Source organism: Saccoglossus kowalevskii, chromosome 2, assembly GCF_978046115.1.
Source record: "Saccoglossus kowalevskii chromosome 2, keSacKowa6.1, whole genome shotgun sequence".
Lineage (NCBI taxonomy): Eukaryota > Metazoa > Hemichordata > Enteropneusta > Harrimaniidae > Saccoglossus > Saccoglossus kowalevskii.
Genome location: NC_140642.1, coordinates 5,070,786 through 5,088,881, shown reverse-complemented (window position 1 = coordinate 5,088,881; position 18,096 = coordinate 5,070,786). Strand labels below are relative to the sequence as shown.

The following is an 18,096-nucleotide window of genomic DNA, read 5'->3' as shown; positions in this document are numbered from 1 at the left end:
TGTAACATGATATGTACAGGGTATGTGTAACATGATATGTACAAGGTATGTGTAACACAATATGTACAAGGGTATGTGTAACATGATATGTACAAAGTATGTGTAACACGATATGTACAAGGGTATGTGTAATACAATATGTACAGTGGCATGTGTAACATATGTGCAGTGGTGTGTGTAACGTGATATGTACAGGGTATGTGTAACATGATATGTACAGGGTATGTGTAACATGATATGTACAAGGTATGTGTAACACAATATGTACAAGGGTATGTGTAACATGATATGTACAAAGTATGTGTAACACGATATGTACAAGGGTATGTGTAATACAATATGTACAGTGGCATGTGTAACATATGTGCAGTGGTGTGTGTAACGTGATATGTACAGGGTATGTGTAACATGATATGTACAGGGTATGTGTAACACGATATGTACAAGGGTATGTGTAACATGATATGTGCAGTGGTATGTGTAACGCGATATGTACAAGGGTATGTGTAATACGATATGTATAGTGGCATGTGTAACATATGTGCAGTGGTATGTGTAACATGATATGTACAGGGTATGTGTAACATGATATGTACAGGGTATGTGTAACACGATATGTACAAGGGTATGTGTAATACGATATGTACAGTGGCATGTGTAACATATGTGCAGTGGTATGTGTAACATGATATGTACAGGGTATGTGTAACATGATATGTACAGGGTATTTGTAACATGATATGTGCAGTGGTATCTGTAACACGATATGTACAAGGGTATGTGTAATACGATATGTACAGTGGCATGTGTAACATATGTGCAGTGGTATGTGTAACATGTACAGGGTATGTGTAACATGATATGTACAGGGTATGTGTAACACGATATGTACAAGGGTATGTGTAATACGATATGTACAGTGGCATGTGTAACATATGTGCAGTGGTATGTGTAACATGATATGTACAGGGTATGTGTAACATGATATGTACAGGGTTACTGGTATGTGTAACATGGTATGTACAGTGGTATGTGTAATATGTATACCAGTATTTGGCACACATTTGTACCAATAAAATATCAATTCTGACTTGTTTTCCAGTTTTGTCCCGTCCATGATCTATGATGAAGAAGATGGTGACCTGGCAACAAAGGAGGTAGGATGGGGGGTTTTTTTACTACCCTGTAGGAACTCAAACATCATTCTTACTAGATTTTTTTTCACATTTTTTGTTCACATTATGATTTCCCAAACAAAATTGTAAAATCTTGATTGTATGGATTTTATAGAAATTACCATTCTGGTACCAATGATAAGGGTTTAACCATTATAAAGCAGAATACTTATATATAATGAAATATTTTTAACATACATAATAAATTATATGTGGCTGATGATAACTTTGTGATAACATGCCATGATAATAATTGTCATGACCCAGCGATAACACAGCTACTATCTACTTCTTTTGATAAAGGAAAGAGATTTTCGTATGGAAGCTGAATCAGAGAAAAATAGAGTCATCTGGAATATGGAGAGGAGGTGTTATATGGATTCCAATGCTGTGCAAAGGTTAGATTAGATTTGAACTAATTATTTTTCCATTTAATAGTTTTGGAACTTTTCAGCCATGAATCAACCATCAACTCTGCTGCAAAGACAGTGTGCATATATGTGTTTTTGTTTATCTGATAAAATGTGGCCAGTTTTTAGACCAACTGGTAGAAATTTTGGTTATAAAAATCATTACCAGTAAAGCCTAATATATTGAGTATGTTACATACAGTTTCACAAATAAACATAATAGGTTACTGACCTTTTTTAATGGTATTTATGTTTTAATAGTTTGCAATACACTGTTACATATTCAAGACAAGTAATTCAAAAAATTTCTTAAAACATTGAAATTTTCCTAGTTTTGCATAGAGATTCAGTTATACTCGATATATACATATAAGGACAAAATAGATTCTCAAAAATAAAACATTTTTGACTCCCGTGTGCAAAGTACAAAAGGGAGTCTTTGCAGCTACCCTGTCTGTATGTATGTATGTCTGTATGTATGTCTGTATGTATGTATGTATGTCACTTTTTATCTCAAGAACCACTAATCAAATTTCGATGAAACTTGGTACATAGATGCTCTGGGATAATGCGCAGAGTTGATTAGGTTTTGGTAAAAATCCATGAATATTAATTACCTAATTTACATAATAATTAGCTGATTTTTAGCTGTTCCATGACTGTTCCACTGATATCTGAAGAACCACTCGTTGGATTTTGATGAAACTTATCACATGGATACTCTGAACTAATGCACAGATTTGATTAATTTTGGGTAAAAACCCTTGAATATTAATTACCTAATTTGCATGATAATTAACTGATTTTAAGCTGTTCTAAGACTGTTCCACTGATATTTGAAGAACCACTCATTGGATTTTGATAAAACTTGGCGCATGGATGCTCTGAACTAATGCGCAGATTTGATTAGTTTTGGGTACCTAATTTGCATAATGATTAATCAATTTTTGGCTTTTCAACTGTTATCTCAAGTACTAATCATAACATTTCAATAAAACTTGGTACATAGATGTCATATGACACTTCACAGACCTGATAGTTTTTAGGGTAATATCAGTACATATTAATTACCTAATTTGCATAATTAATTAATTTTCAGCTTTTCATATTTCAAGTAGGAATCATCACATTTCAATGAAACCTGGTACATAGTTACTTGAGGACTGTGCAGAGACCTAATTAGATTTTGGGTAAATATTTGTGCATAATAATCACCTTATTAGCATAATTAATTAATTTTCAGCTTTTCACCTGATATCTCATATCTCATCACATTTCAATGAGACTTGTGACATAGACCTTCTAGGACTATGCAGAGACCTGATTAATTTTGGGGTAAATAATTGTGCATATTAATTACTTAATTTGCATAATTAGTTAATTTTTTGCTGTTGCACTGATGTCTAAAGAACCACTCATTGGATTTTAAAGAGTACGCATCATCACATTTCAATGAACCTAGGACTATACACTATATTAGTTTTTGGTAAATATTTATGCTTCTTAATCACCTAGTTAACATAATTAATTAATACTGGTATCTCAAATACTGATCGTCTCATTTGAGTAAAATTTGGTACATAAATGCTCTAGGACAATAAACAGCCTGATTAATTTTGAGTTAAAATCTGTTATATTAATTCTCTAATTAGTATAATAATTAATAATTTTTTTGTTCTAATCACAGTTCAATGAAACTTGGTACATAGCTGTTACATTGTCCAGACCTTATTAGTTTTAAACTTAAATCTGTTCATATTAGTTACCTTATTTGTATAAGCTTTTCCATCAATATCTCAAGTTCAAGTAATTTTTAATTAATTTTTAATGTGTCTCCAATACTCTCAGCACACGGGAGTTCTTTCTAAGCTTTCTTTGATTGTGATATGAAATGTAGTTTCTCCAAATTAACATTATGCTTGTACAAGTCTATATTCGATATAGTGGTAATTTTGCACTCTGTTGCAAATCATTGCAAATGCAAAAGATATCGAACAACCTTATTGTTTCTGCATTGTGTTGTGATCATTGTTTATTTTTAATGTTAGTGTATCATTGTATCAATGTTTTATTGATCTCCTTTGATTTTGCTCAAAAAGTTTTCAGAATAAGATTGCGCAAACCAGAGTTTGGCCAGTTGAGATAATGAGAACTCCTGTTCCAACAGCTTCCAAAGGCAAGGGTAAAACAGTAAGTTTTTCCACTAATGATGCATGTGTCATTTTATATATTGAATCATATTTACAGAAAACTTATTATTTTATTTATGATATGTAATTGTATAAATTATAATAATATCCCTAGTACGTTCCCAATCTTGATCTGTTTGTTAGCTTGCATAATTTTATTATTTATATACATTGAATTCATACTAATTTATTATTTGCTTTGCCTCATTTTTTTATGTTTTATTTAGGGCAGCGCAACTGCACGCGTAAGTGACTCTTTCCCATGAAGCTTTAGGATCACTTTGCACTGCTATTAGTGTTATTTTATTGTTATACACATTCAATGCACGGGCACATAATTTATTCATACCTATTCATCAATATTTATTGATTTCATTTTATTTTTAATGACAGTTCTTCAAATATATTAATTATTTACTGAATTTGTTCATAATTGATTCCCGTTTCCTCTCTTTATATGTCTGGTACATTTCAATTGAATTATACTATAATAACCCTTTGCTATTAAAAGGCTAAAACATATTTAAAGCTCTCAGTTTCATCTCCATGGCTTACATGGTCCTGGTTATGTAAGTTCTGTTCTGTCTGCCTTGAAGACAGCTTAGTGGTATATTTGATGTACAACTTATTCCGGGGTTGGGTTGCGTGCCTTTTGAGTACTGTGTTCACGACTTGCTTTTTGTGTGTAATACCTTTTCTTGCATTTTCTCTACTTTCAGTTATGGAGTTTATTGTTTTGATTGAGCTTCCAAGCATTTTTAAAAATTTTGTTATTATTAATTATTATATAGGAAGACGATCATCAAATTTATTTTCATGGTGTGGCATATGTAAATTTGGCTCCATTACTCTACCCTGGAGGTATGTTTGACTCCATATTGTACATTTATTTCTATCTTTACCCTGTCATGAGTTATTTAATTATATTTACGTAACACTGCTGGAAAAACAAATCTCTCATTCATATGTTTCTGTTACAGTTAAAAAGATTCGTGGTGCATATAAAATCATGGCTTTCAGTGATCAAGAAATATTTGAAAAGGTCAGTATATTTATTATATTTCTGCTGATCAATTTGCCCCATGATAAAACAGTTTAAAAATGGTCAGAAATAATTCAAGGATTTGTTTTTGAGAAAAAATCAGTAAACCTATACAGGATTTGACCTGTTTTAGTAATATGATGTTACTAAATATTGAATACCATATTTCCTGTCAAGTACAGATATGTATGTTTGCATGCAGATGAGTGCATTCACAGTTATTTGTGATGACTTAAAAAATTGCAATTTATACGCATTACTAGCCTTACTGTAATCAAAATAATCAAAAATGTGACTGTGAACAGCAAAATGTGATATCAAAATGTGATATCAAAATCTGATTTGTTGATTCTCTGCAGGTTAAATTGACATTATGCTATGGAAGACTGAACAATTCATGTGTACCATCTGATTAGTTTCATCATGTATCTGATAAGATAACCAATCTGATTTTGAATAGTATCTGAAAGGCCACAATGTTATTCAAAAAACACAACACAAATCTCTAACACTTAAAAATATTGGCATTATAGATGCCATCACTGACCATTATTTCAACAAAAGACTAGTTTTGAGCTGCCCCTTACTGAGTACATGCCAGTGTCAAATAAGAGAGGCAGATTTATTAACCAGATTTTTATGGCTGTTGGCCCTCTGTCACTTTATCCTGTGTACAGGACACAGCTGTGTGCATAACTAAACAAGTATGTAAAGTAACATTTCATTAATTTCAACCTTACTAGATGAATTTAATTCTTGTAAATGTAATAAAAATGTTTCTTGGAATGAGCAAACACATTTTAACTGCAGAGCTGTTGCATATTGAACCTTGACCAGTCTGTCATTCTGATTCTATATGTACATGTATGTGGTATAAAATGTTACTTTTTCTTACAGTACATGAGCTGTGTTTTATTCCATGTAATGAGCCACAATAATGTTTGTGATATCAAATGAATTAAAATCTAAGGATGTTGATACTATGCATATGTGGCACATGTAATACTGGAAAATTATTTGTTGGTCTTCTAAATATTTTCATGCCATTATCATAAACATTTACCACCATGTTTTTCTTCACTTGGTTCCACAATGGCAATTTGGGCTCAGTATTACACAAATTAAAAATTATAACAAAATTGGTGAATTTAACTTTAGTGGTCTAATTGTAATAAAATAATAACTTTTGCAGCATTTGTTTATATATATAATCAATTTGGTGACATGAGTGACAGATAGGATCATAAACACATATGATATAGTTCTGTTCTCAGACAGTTGCTTTTTTATACATAGTATTTTGTCCATAAAATTACTTAAATCCAGAAACAGTTTTGTCATTGCTTTTTTTTTCCTGGGCGTTAAATATTAATTTCTGTAGATTCCATGGGTAGAACGGTGGCAACATTGGGAAGAGTATGCGGTATGTACAATGAGACATGCAGTCAGGCATGCAGTCATACAACATGTGCATGGGTTATGCTTAAATTGGAAAACAAATCTGCATGCATGTATAATGTTTTATTGAATACAAGTAATGTAACTTGATATTTTGATTCTGACATTATGGGTCTGAAACATCCTGATACTTATTGCTCTTCTTAACTCTAATTCCAGTTTTCTTATGTTTTGATCACTGAAATACAAATTTTCACTTTTTTTTTCTTTTAATCTTGTTCACCACAAGTTGCTTTGAAATAATCTGGTCTTATAATAAAAACTTCTGTACCTAGGTTTCAGTATATATTATTTCAATATCAGTTGTATCAATTGTTTCTGACCCAAGTGTTGTATTTAAATCACCTTAAAATAAGGTAATATGTTTGATTTATGCATAATAAATTTGTGGATTGTTTGAACTGAGTGTTTTTATGAATAAAAATAAAGTAAGAAAATTTTGGAGCACAATTTTCTTGCTTACACCAACTAAATAGAAGAACAAGTGTGTAGTATATAGCTCAGCAAGCGGACTTCATATTCATAAAAAGTTACATTTAATAAAAGTTCAGTCCAGATCAAAACATGCTTTTATGTACATGACATGTTCATGTGGCTATTCATTGCTAGCTCAGAATTAATGTTAGCTACTGTGCATACAGGCAAGTATGTGTTAAGTAGACTCACATTAAGTTATCTTGTGGCCCACAATTTATTGTAAAATATATTGACTGATTGGTTATTTTCTCTATTTGCATGTTACATTATGCTCATGAGAGGCAGTTTTGATCTGTACTGTATTCACATATTTAAAATTGGAATGTACGCAGTAAAAGATTTTGATAATTTGTGATACGCATGTGATATGCTCAGGCATGTTATATTATTCTCATGTCATCTCATTTCTATATGTGCTATGTATAATTACGTCATTTTCTTCACAGATTTCTCAGTACATCTCATGTGTGTACATATTTTGCTCTTTTTTTTGCTACAACTTTCTTACAGGCATGGTTCGCATGTAGGTTGCATGTCTGTTGCCACTACTTGTATGGTGTTAATTTTCATGTCTTCATTTCATGTTTCAGACTAAACGCAAAGGTGGTCTTGCTGAGGAGGCTGTTCGTGTTGCTACGTCTATGAATAGAAATGCTTCACCATTCATGAAGGGTGGTAAGGCAGCTAAAGAAGATAAACCAGGCAAAGAAAAAGATAACAAGAAGGTATCTTAACCTCTTCTGTTTCTCCAACTCTCTCAGTATATTATAAATGAATTGCCTATTAAATGTGGATGTTGACTTTTTACGATACATGGTACCTTAAATACTTTCTAAATTTTGCTGCAATAATGTCTAATGCAGTGATGCTCTAATTTATATTGATTTGTGTTATTTTACATATTCACAGCAACAGCCATCATCCATGCTCAAACCCACATCAGATACAGGTTCTGAAACTGATGTTTTACCACCACAAAATGTTGAGGGCATGATGTATGTTGAAGCTAAGTCATATCTTATGCTAGAGATCACCCTACACAGACCATTGGTACCCAAGAGAGCTCCAGAAATATTGGCAAAAAAGTAAGTAGAAAACATGATATGATTCCAAGTGGGTCACTATATTTTTGCAATCACATAAATTGTATTATTAATTATTCATCTGCTAATGAAAACAGTTGAATTCATTCATTCAGAAAACACTGTACAGATGTGTTCAAATGTCTTCATTATTTTGAAAATGTGCATCATGCTTACATCACATTCGAACAGTTTACATCGGACACAGCAACAATTCCATGCATGACTTAAATAGCAATTGCAATTGGGCAGTCAAACTTTTTGCTTGCATTTTGGGGCTGTTATATCTCAGTAAATAATGAGTACAGTACAAGCAGGCAAAGATTGCGACTACAATGCTGCAAATTGTGCACTCAGTTGATACGATCACCATACTGACTTTGTGCAGACTTTGCAGTATTCATGTAATAATCTCATAACGTAATATTCATCATATTCTGTTTTACAAACGTTAATTATCAAAAAACAAATTTCTTTTTCAGAGTTGCTGAATTAATTCCACCTAGACCTTTATTTCCAAGAAGAACTAATGGTGCAGAGAGGGCTGTGGATGATTTCCATCATCAAATTGCAGGTGTTGGAAACCTGGTTCTTGAAGAGTTCAGGTATTGTAGCTATTTCATTGTGCACTTGACCAATTGCCAGCCCATCCATTGACTTATACCCCTAGGTTTGTTAAGCTACAGATTTTTTTTTCTTTTTATTTGCAGGTCATTGTTTTCAGATCAGTTAAAACTTGGTGAGCTGCCAAGTGGTACTGAACCATCTGATGAAAGAAGGCGTAAACTACTCTATGAACTAAATACTTCTGGGAAATATTTTGCATTTAAAGAACAGCTCAAGGTTGGTTGGTGACTTTCTGCCACCACTACCCAGGAACCCAGTCATTTCAGAATCTGTGAATAAGTGCATTAAACTGTGTGTGTTTCTAACTTCTTCTTAAATATACATTGTGTGGCGTTGTTTTTCATAAATTTCTGTTATATTCTTGTGTGGTGTTTCTTGTTTTGGGTTTATAAAATATGGTAGTATTCTGGTGAAAGTTCACTTTTGAATGTATTGCAGTCACCTCTTTGTTTGTGGTGTTTCTTTTTTGGGGGTTTTAAGCAATGGTAATATTCTAGTGAAAGTTCACTGTTTAAAGTATAGAAGTCACCTCTCTGTTTGTTTTTGTTTTATCTACTTGTGTGTGAAATATTAAATCACAAATAATATGCATATAAGCACTTAAATTAGTGACTCAGAAAGTGACTGGCTTCCAGGGTATTGCTGCAGATGTTTATATGGTCTCCCACCATGCTGAATAACTTGATCAGTCAGACGAAAGTCAGAAATTAATCTTGATGTGTTCTTGTGTAATGTTTATTTCTTTTTATTCATTCATTCACTGCTGTGAATACAATACAACTTCAAGTATAATTTTTTGAGAGGGGGTTGCGGGCATTTTTTGAACATCACCTTAATTTTAATCATTCTTGTAATTATAAGGGTTGTCCAATTTTACATTTACAATACAATCATGTTGATTTGTGGAGTTCTTGCCGAGAGGTTTGACACTGTAATGGTTCAACAGTAAAACAAATGTGTACTTTGTTTCACTGCTTGTGAAGCTCATAATGATACAAATCTTTACTTCTTAGAAGACCACCTCAATTATTCAAATAGTTTTCATGTATAAATCAAATTGATTCATTGTTTATTTAATTAAGATTTGTGATTTGCTTTCAAATTGGTTCTTACATCACGATATATGTAACAAAGTAAACACTAGTCCCTGTGATTTTAGTGTGTGTTTTATTTTCCTAAGGCAGGACAAAGTCAGGGGGCTTTGGAAATATTTAATTAAATGCAATCACTAAATTTTGTTTAAATTTGGTACAGAAGCAGTGCATATATATATTTTTATATTACTTTAATACAATATTCATGTTGTTTTTCTATTCCCAACTTGTGTTTTACACTTAGCATTCTGTTGTGAAAATTGTACGTGAGAAATATCTGAAAACAACATCATTTGATGACAAAGAAGAGCTGCAGACATTCCTGAGTCAGCTGTATGTGTTCCTAATAGATCAAATGCATGTAGGCCTGGGTCAGGTATTATCTTTGGAAGATGAGACTCCTGTCCCACCACCAATCACTGACAATTCACAGCTCAAGCATTTTGCTAGGGAAGCTGAAGTCAACGAAAACTTTGAACTTGCGTCAAAGTACTATCAAGAGGTGGGTTTAATATTTTCCTGAACATGCCATGCATTTTTCATCATCTTGCCTTCCAGTTTCCTAATGTTACAATGTAACTAAATGTGATTTTTATATACTGCCAAGCATTGAGCATTATATAACTTCTTACCTTGCAGAGAATTGCTCGAAATAGAAATGATGCAGATGCTTGGTTTGACTATGGTACATTCTGTCTCTTAGTAGGAGATGCTGCCAAGGTATGTACACATCCCAACAATATTTTCCTTGCACATTGTAAATATCTTCTGTTTATTTCTTTAATACTTCATTGACTGTTTTCTTGTCCAGGCTGAAGAGTGTTTTAAGGAGACTGTGTCTATAAACCAACAACATGTATATGGATTATTGTTATATGGTATTGTATGTGCTATGGAAGAAAGGAATGATGTTGCTGAGACATTCTTTGAAGCTGCTACTAATGTGGATCCTAGTAGTACATTAGCATGGACATTACTAGGTAAGTTACTCATATAATTGTTATTGGTGATGTGTTAAATGAATAATAATTTTCTAAAAATGTGATGCATTTCTGTGTTCTAGACAGATTTCTGTGAAAATGATTTCCATTCATCATTGTATCAGTACTTTTACCTGTTTGTGCTCTCTGCTCTGTTCAAACAAGAACTTATTAAAAGACACATACATGTATTACAGACAAATTACCTATGGCTGTTGTGCTTTTTTCCATGCTGCTCCCCAACTCTGGAATCCCTTCCCATTGAAGTTAGACTTTCATCAAATATGAACATCTTCCAAAAAAACCTAAAAACTTGCATGTTTTGTGAAGCGCCTTAGAAGATTACATTGTGATGGATTCAGACACTATATCAATTTTTTATTTATTATTATTATTATTATTATTACTTGGAAGCAGGCCTGTAATTTTATCATAATCATTATTCATTTATTTTAGGTCTCTTCTATGATGGTGTAGAGAATGATATCCAAGCAGAATTTGCTTTCTTAGAAGCCAACAGAAAAAACATTGCTAATGCAGCAGCAAAGATGAAATCTTTACCACCTGATGAACTGTATAAAGAACATAGTGTCATTGAAGTGGAAGATGCTGAGAGAGAAAAATGTATGTATGAATACTTGTGTTGATGCTTCCCAATGTAATAGCATGGGATTAAAAACAAAACTGAGTTACACTTTGAAAAGAGTTACAATTTGATCTCAAAATCTTTGGTTATACCATTGGTTGAAAGTAGTAAATATTTTAGTTATCTGATAGCTTGTACAAACCATGCTTATTTTTGCATTCCACGATATTTGTTTATGTATTTGCAAGTATGAAACTTGATGCATACATGTAGGTGCTATTTAATAAACCATAGAATCATAAATTTTAATCAGACTGCTTCTACATTGTATGTTAAACATCCCAAAGAGTATAGTTACCTGTATATTAAAGACGGGCTTCTTGTTTAAAGCAAATCTTAAATGTTTAATTAATTTTACATATTCCCTATTTCTACTGCATATAGTTGATTATTGTTGGGTAAACTTATATGAAATGTATTATGCCAACAGTAAAAACACCAGCTACACCATCAGAAAGTGGAAAATCTCACAAATCTACATCTAAAGACAAAGCAGCAAGTGTGGCATCAGGCAAGAAAAAACTCTCAATTTCATCCAAAACAGGTAAGGTGTGCTTTGGCTTGGGAATGTTAACTAGAATGCACTGGAGGTAAGAATTATCTGCACTTGTGGGTATAAGGTGTGTTAACAAATCTATTGCTGCTATAATTGGATGTAATAGGGCTGTACCATTTTTAAAAATCTACTGGTGATGGTTTGTGGTTTCTGCAACACATTGATTATTGTACTGCATGTAGTAATATTGTTGTGTTTAAAAAAATATAGCATGGGTTAGGATATGTTAGCAAGTATGCTCTTCAAAGATTTTGTTCACCCTAAACCATGCTTTTCATCTCTATTTGAAAACTAATTTTATTTCAGTGAGGTCAAAATTGTTTGCAGTTTATTCAGAATTCTGAGATGGTGTTTTGTAAAAAAAGCATGGCAGTTTCATTTATAAGATAAATGTATTGATTATGAAGCTGAAGCTGTGATAATTGTTAATTAAGTAGCATAACTATTATCTGATGATGCCCCATGTGAATATCATCTAATTTGAAAAATTGAACGTACTCTCTAAGTTGCAGCCAGAGATAATGTATTGTGCTGTTTTAAAAATGAGACACAAAATACACCGATCTAAGTTTTGAACAATTTCAAACTCTTTATGGTATATGTAGCTTTAAATTGTGCAAGACTTTATTTTATGCATTTCTAGTTGCCCCAATTGTTTTTTTTTCTAGTGGAAAACACTAATAAATTGTGATTGTGATCTCAGAATAAATATTAAACCTTATTATAAAAAAGTATGGTACTGAATAATAAACTTTTTAACTACCGGTATTGTATTTATAACAACTGGAAATAATACCAAATAATCACCAAGTTTTTAAAAAAAATTTAGTTACGGATATGATGTTTTCATGAAAGCACAGTTTTGACCCATAAAGGAAAATGATATTGCTGTACTAATATCACTCAATTTATTTATAATTTAGCCTGTTTTAATTGATCCCAATGACTTTTCTTCCCAGATTCTTTGCACTCCTTTCCAATGGAAAAAGGTAACCAACTGCTATCCACCCCCACCCTCCTCCTGCATGGCGTATGGCGTGGATGTTTTTTGTTTCATGTTTGATCACGCTTTATGCTAATATGGTTTGTCTACACATACTTTTCTTATTCAGCCTGCTCTGTATTTTAGTGATTGTGCCTCTTTCAGTTAAACTAAATGTTTTTAGTGATTCCTGTTATCTGTTACGTAGTGTTCCAGAGACTTTAATTATGAAATAGTACTTAGGAAGCTATTGTGTGTAGTAGTGTTGTTTAATTCCACCATGTTTAAATCAGATTGCACATAAAATAAATAGTGAATGATAATTTGTATAACTTTTTTTATCAGATCATATAAATAACTTTCTCAAATTCAATTGTGAATTTCTCTGAAAAAAGGATAATGAAGTATTATGTAATTTCTGTTTTTAACCACATACTGCACTAGATATGAGCTAGAATAAGTATTCAAACTAGACTAATAGTGAAGAATCCCAATTTCAAATTTATTTACTTTGAATTATATTACCAGACTTCTAGAGTCAAGAAAATGTTTTTGTTGTCATTTTTTTAGTGCACATTAGGCTGCTTTTCTTACAGTTCTGTTTAAATTTATTACTACTTTATTATTACATTACCAGTAATAATAGCATATTTAGGTTATTCTTAGTGTATCACTAGTATTTATTTTATTTCCTCTGCCAAATATTTTATGTTTCTGCCTGTTTTTTTGGTTTGTTTGTAAGCATGCAGGTAAACTCAAAAAGTTATAGATTGGTTTTCATACAATTTTAGAAGTTACCTTTGACACAAGGTTGAACGCATTCAATTTTGGTGGAAATGTGCATCCAGTTTCCATAGAAATACTTTTAGGAATGATTTTTTGTTACAATTCCAAAGGTTATAGATAGATTCTCATGACATTTTTTAGAGAGATTGCCCCTCGAAAACAAGTACCAGTCAGTTTGAGTTTGGTTGAAATCTGGTTCTCATTGAAACAGTGTTTTTAATGACTACTCATCGCCAGATAACTAAAAAAAAAAAAAAAAAAATAAACTAATTTTCAGTTGTTTTTAAGAAGAGGTTTTCATTCAATCATAAATCTAGCAATTAGATTGTAGCAGAGATCTGGATCCAGTTGATATGGGGATTTTAAAATTAATCTTCACTATTGCCAGACAGATCGGGCCATTGTCTGATTTGTTGACTGAATAAACTATTCAAGACTCAATTAGGTCTTTCTTTTCAAAAATAAATTAGTGTGGTGAATGTGTTTTATCTAAAGAAGACATAATAATACTATAGAGTTGGGGTATTAGTGAGAATAAGTAATTTGTCTTTCTAGTGGAGGTTTGTGCTCTTGGAATGCTTTCTAGTTACTAGTGTCTTAGTGTAGTACTAGTATCAGATTAGTTTATTGCTGGTGTATTACTAGTATCATATTCATAGTACAGTTGAAACATATATGTACATGTTTTTGCATGACTTGCCAGTTCATTGTAAAACATTTCTATACTTTGTTCTCTTTCTCTACTTTTTGTATTTGTTTCGCCTCTCAGTTGCAGCATCTCCCAGGAAAATAGCAAGATTCCTGAAAAGTAACTTAGTGCATGGCTTGTGCTTGGCTTAACTTTACCATGTGCTACATATATCTAGATCTCCATTTGTTGTCGTGTTCAGATCATCTAGTATAAGCGATTAACTACGCTTTTTGATTGGCAGGCTGCAGCCTTTTAATTGGCAGGCTGGTGTTGCATGGCTTTGTTGATGAATTTCACATCACTTACCAGTACATGTGTGTAATCCCATTCTCTCACCTTGATTTGAGTGTCATTATGTATCTGATAATTGTCCTTCTCTACATTATAGCTCCAGAAGGTGTCCAGAGGAAACAGAGTGCCCAGAGTAACAGAGCAGCAAGTCAAGTTGCTGATGGTAGTAGACAGCCTACACCAACAGGAGAAGAAGATATACCACCCAGAGAACCTACACCAGTACCAGATACAAGTGTTTTTATGATTGCTGTGGATTTCTTGCTGGAAGTGAAAGCACATCAGGTATGCTAGCAACCATTATTACCAAATCCTGTACTGCTATAGTGAGCAATAAAGAACAAGAGAAGCTAACTTTGTATAATATTATTTGAATGCCTAATCTTTCCTAGCATGTTGCAATATATTTTTGCAGTATATATTTAATTTGTTAATTTTAGACCAGCTGGAATTTTTGTTTTTTGAACACGGAAACAATGTAAGTTATTTTTTTTTAAAATAGCAAAAGTTGATTTCGGTTTTACTTACCGTATTGTCACATTCACATAATGGCCACAATGATATCAACTTACGCATCACATTATGACCTTATACATCTTACTTTTCAGTTTTGTGAACGTGCATTGTCACATGAACTGCTCTCTCCTACCGGTGGTCCAAGTGCACCTTACTATGTAGCACTAGCACGTCTAAAATTACAGAAGAAAGAACTTGGTGAAGCTGAGGAAAGTCTACGAGAGGCACTTGTTCTGGATCATCAGGTAATTTATTCTAAGATTCTTTGAAGGTTGATACAAGTGAATGTAATCACGAACTGACTAATCTACAAGGGTGCTTTTCATCTATAAAGTCTGACCAAGAAGGATAAACTGTTGAAACATCACCTCATAAGAGGTGAGGTGGGGGGGGGGGGGGGGGTTTACAAGGGTTGTTTGACTTCTGTGTGCAAAGCACATAATGGAGTCTTTGCAGTTAGTGTGTATGTGTGTATGTGGTGTCAATGTTGTGAAGACCTTCATTTAACTTCACACCTACTAAGTGATGCCCCTCACTATTTTCATATTTTATATTAATATTTAATTGAATTTAAGTAAAGTTTGTGTAGATTAGGTTTAGTAAAAGGGGAAGGTATGGTACAATTTATATTAATACTTTACATTTAATCACTTAATTTGCATAAAAATTAGTCAATTTTTGGCTTTTTTTGGCTCTGTAATAGTAGAAATAAACCAATGTCAGTTTATATAAATTGAACCAGCACAGTTGTATTCATTTCTCCATTAAATTGACAAAGCAGAACATGCAGAGCTTTATGTGTTTGAAACATAACAAATTTATGTGTTATTGAATTTCACAGGATCCAGATGCTTGGTCCATTCTTGGTCATCTCCAGTACTTAGTGGGTAATATTGCAGAAGCTAAGGGCTGCTATGAAAGAACATTATCGTTTGTTGCTGATGCACGAGAAATGCACTCCATCTTTCTTAGATTGGCTTCAATCTATCTGCAGGAAGAGAAGGTGAGATAGAAGATTAAAGATCATTTGTGTGTCTTTCCTGAATGGCTATGCAGTCACATCTACAATTGTTTTGTGTTGAATAGAAAGCTGCAGCAGTGCTTTAATCTAGGTGGTACATTCAACGAAATAAATTATTGTCGATTTTATTTTAAAATTATAATATTCTTCATTATTATATTTTAGTATGAAGATGCCAAAAATACTTTCCTACTTGCCTGTAAGAAATCACCATCATGTGTGTCCTGGCTAGGGGTTGGAATTGCTTGTTACAGGGTAAGTTGTGTAATGATGGTAACATGCATACTTATATTACTTGCGTAAGTTACATACACATATTACTGGACTTATTGCATGAGTTGCACACATTGTAATCTTTTTCCACTGCTCTGGTCATGTTTGCTTGCAACTTGCAGACCTGATCCGGTGTTTTGCATTCTCTGTGATGTTCATAAATGTTATCAAATGATACAAAATATGGCTCACTATAGAAAAACTTTAATTTTCAGATTATTGGGAAAACCCAAAAAAACAATTCAACTTTATTAAGGTCTTCACAGGATAATGTCAACTTATCTAAAACATCACAATTTCAGTTTTAGTTTTAAATAGAAAAGGTGTGTAAAATATTGTTGAATCAGTGAATCAATGTCCTCCCCTTAAATGAGCGTCATTTTGTGTAAAGACTATGCACATTGTATTTATAATTGTATCATTTGATGTCTTGCCATAAACACTTTTGTGTGCTACATTTTGTGCATAGCAATCTACTTTTTTCAAAGCCAATAAAAGGTTTCTTCTACTTTCAGTTGGGTGAGCTGTCTGAAGCAGAGGATGCATTATCAGAAGCCAATATTCTAAATAACACAGATGCTGAAGTGTGGGGTTACCTGTCTTTGGTATGCTTGAAAACAGCCAGGCAATTGGAAGCTGAACAAGCTTATAAATATGCTCTTAAAGTGGGTTTACAAGATGAAAATCTTTTGGAAGAAATTCACAATGTGCAAGAAGAAATTGGTTTTGGGAATCCACAATTTTGATTTAGCAAGTGAACAAAGTGATATTATCTACCCCATCCATAGATTATAGAACCACATACTTTTGTATTATAGATCTGTGTTTATTTTGTTGTGCTGATTTGAATCAACTATTTGCGAAATCTCATGCCTAGCAGCCATCTAGTGTTTTAACTGTATTTTCATTTCCAGAACTTGATGTTTATGGATATAGTTATTTCAAAACTAAATGCTATTCCCCAGTTTATATTATTTTTTGGTAAGTTGTATTTCCATAAAATACATGTAATGTTTGTATCTAAAAGAATATTTTTGAAATTGTGTATATATTATAATAATAATAATAAATAGCTCAGTGTATACTTTAACTTTATACTTTCAATAATTTTCATGTGAATAAAATAATAAAAATATTATGCTTACAATGTTTCCCTACTTTCCCTACCCAATATATCAGCATATATGCATGTTTATTATACTACATGCCAGGGGATATAGTGCTTACCACCGCCTCTCTGTAGGTACATACAGAGTCATAAATAAAGAAATTCAACACTCACAACATAAGATGTGAATTGCATGCTGAATTGCATGAGTGTCAAAAACATATACTCACTCCTAATTTAAATTCAACACTCATCATCTCGAAACTCTGCATGTCATACTGTCTTTGTGAAGACATACAACCTGGACATGATTTTCAGATGTTTTATAGAACATAGAAAATGATGAATATTTTTCGGTACTGGGCCCAGTCCGAGGCCCCTAAAGCAAGTTGTTCATGTCCAAATTTATCATTGAATAAATTCAGCTCTAAATTTAGGACTGTCGGCACATACTTTTTTACACTTTTTTTGTCTGTGATTCCATATTTATTGTGGTTCCCTCACCTTGTCTAGTGCATTTGGATTCATCTAAAGACTTTATTGCCCGCCTGCAATCATCATCATCAACTACAATTCAGACTTTCTGATGATGATTTACACCATTTAGCAGTTGGCTTGTTGCAGGTATTCACCAAGTTACCGATGCCTACTGCAACTGCTATTCTGTGGCCCAGTTGCCTGTGTCTGGTCAC

The 18,096-nt window shown here is 32.7% G+C and overlaps 1 protein-coding gene across 4 annotated transcripts in view; it reads left to right on the top strand.

The window, feature by feature from the left end:
• LOC100368394 (cilia- and flagella-associated protein 70-like) overlaps positions 1 to 17,443 on the top strand; it is a 71,294-nt gene extending 53,851 nt beyond the window's left edge. For 2 of the 4 annotated variants that reach the window (XM_085508245.1, XM_085508242.1), the window contains exons 7-27: positions 1,103 to 1,157; positions 1,479 to 1,573; positions 3,685 to 3,775; positions 4,566 to 4,635; positions 4,755 to 4,816; positions 6,198 to 6,239; positions 7,342 to 7,476; positions 7,661 to 7,836; positions 8,316 to 8,438; positions 8,544 to 8,676; positions 9,799 to 10,056; positions 10,194 to 10,274; positions 10,366 to 10,534; positions 10,991 to 11,158; positions 11,611 to 11,724; positions 12,696 to 12,725; positions 14,584 to 14,771; positions 15,095 to 15,247; positions 15,844 to 16,005; positions 16,189 to 16,278; positions 16,812 to 17,443. In XM_085508245.1, coding sequence (XP_085364371.1) covers positions 1,103 to 1,157; positions 1,479 to 1,573; positions 3,685 to 3,775; positions 4,566 to 4,635; positions 4,755 to 4,816; positions 6,198 to 6,239; positions 7,342 to 7,476; positions 7,661 to 7,836; positions 8,316 to 8,438; positions 8,544 to 8,676; positions 9,799 to 10,056; positions 10,194 to 10,274; positions 10,366 to 10,534; positions 10,991 to 11,158; positions 11,611 to 11,724; positions 12,696 to 12,725; positions 14,584 to 14,771; positions 15,095 to 15,247; positions 15,844 to 16,005; positions 16,189 to 16,278; positions 16,812 to 17,042 — 2,626 coding nt within the window. In that variant the 3' untranslated portion in view covers positions 17,043 to 17,443. The remainder of the gene's footprint in view (positions 1 to 1,102; positions 1,158 to 1,478; positions 1,574 to 3,684; positions 3,776 to 4,565; positions 4,636 to 4,754; positions 4,817 to 6,197; positions 6,240 to 7,341; positions 7,477 to 7,660; positions 7,837 to 8,315; positions 8,439 to 8,543; positions 8,677 to 9,798; positions 10,057 to 10,193; positions 10,275 to 10,365; positions 10,535 to 10,990; positions 11,159 to 11,610; positions 11,725 to 12,695; positions 12,726 to 14,583; positions 14,772 to 15,094; positions 15,248 to 15,843; positions 16,006 to 16,188; positions 16,279 to 16,811) is intronic. The other 2 variants (XM_085508251.1, XM_085508250.1) reach the window with 2 other exon arrangements.
• The last annotated feature ends 653 nt before the right edge of the window (positions 17,444 to 18,096 follow it).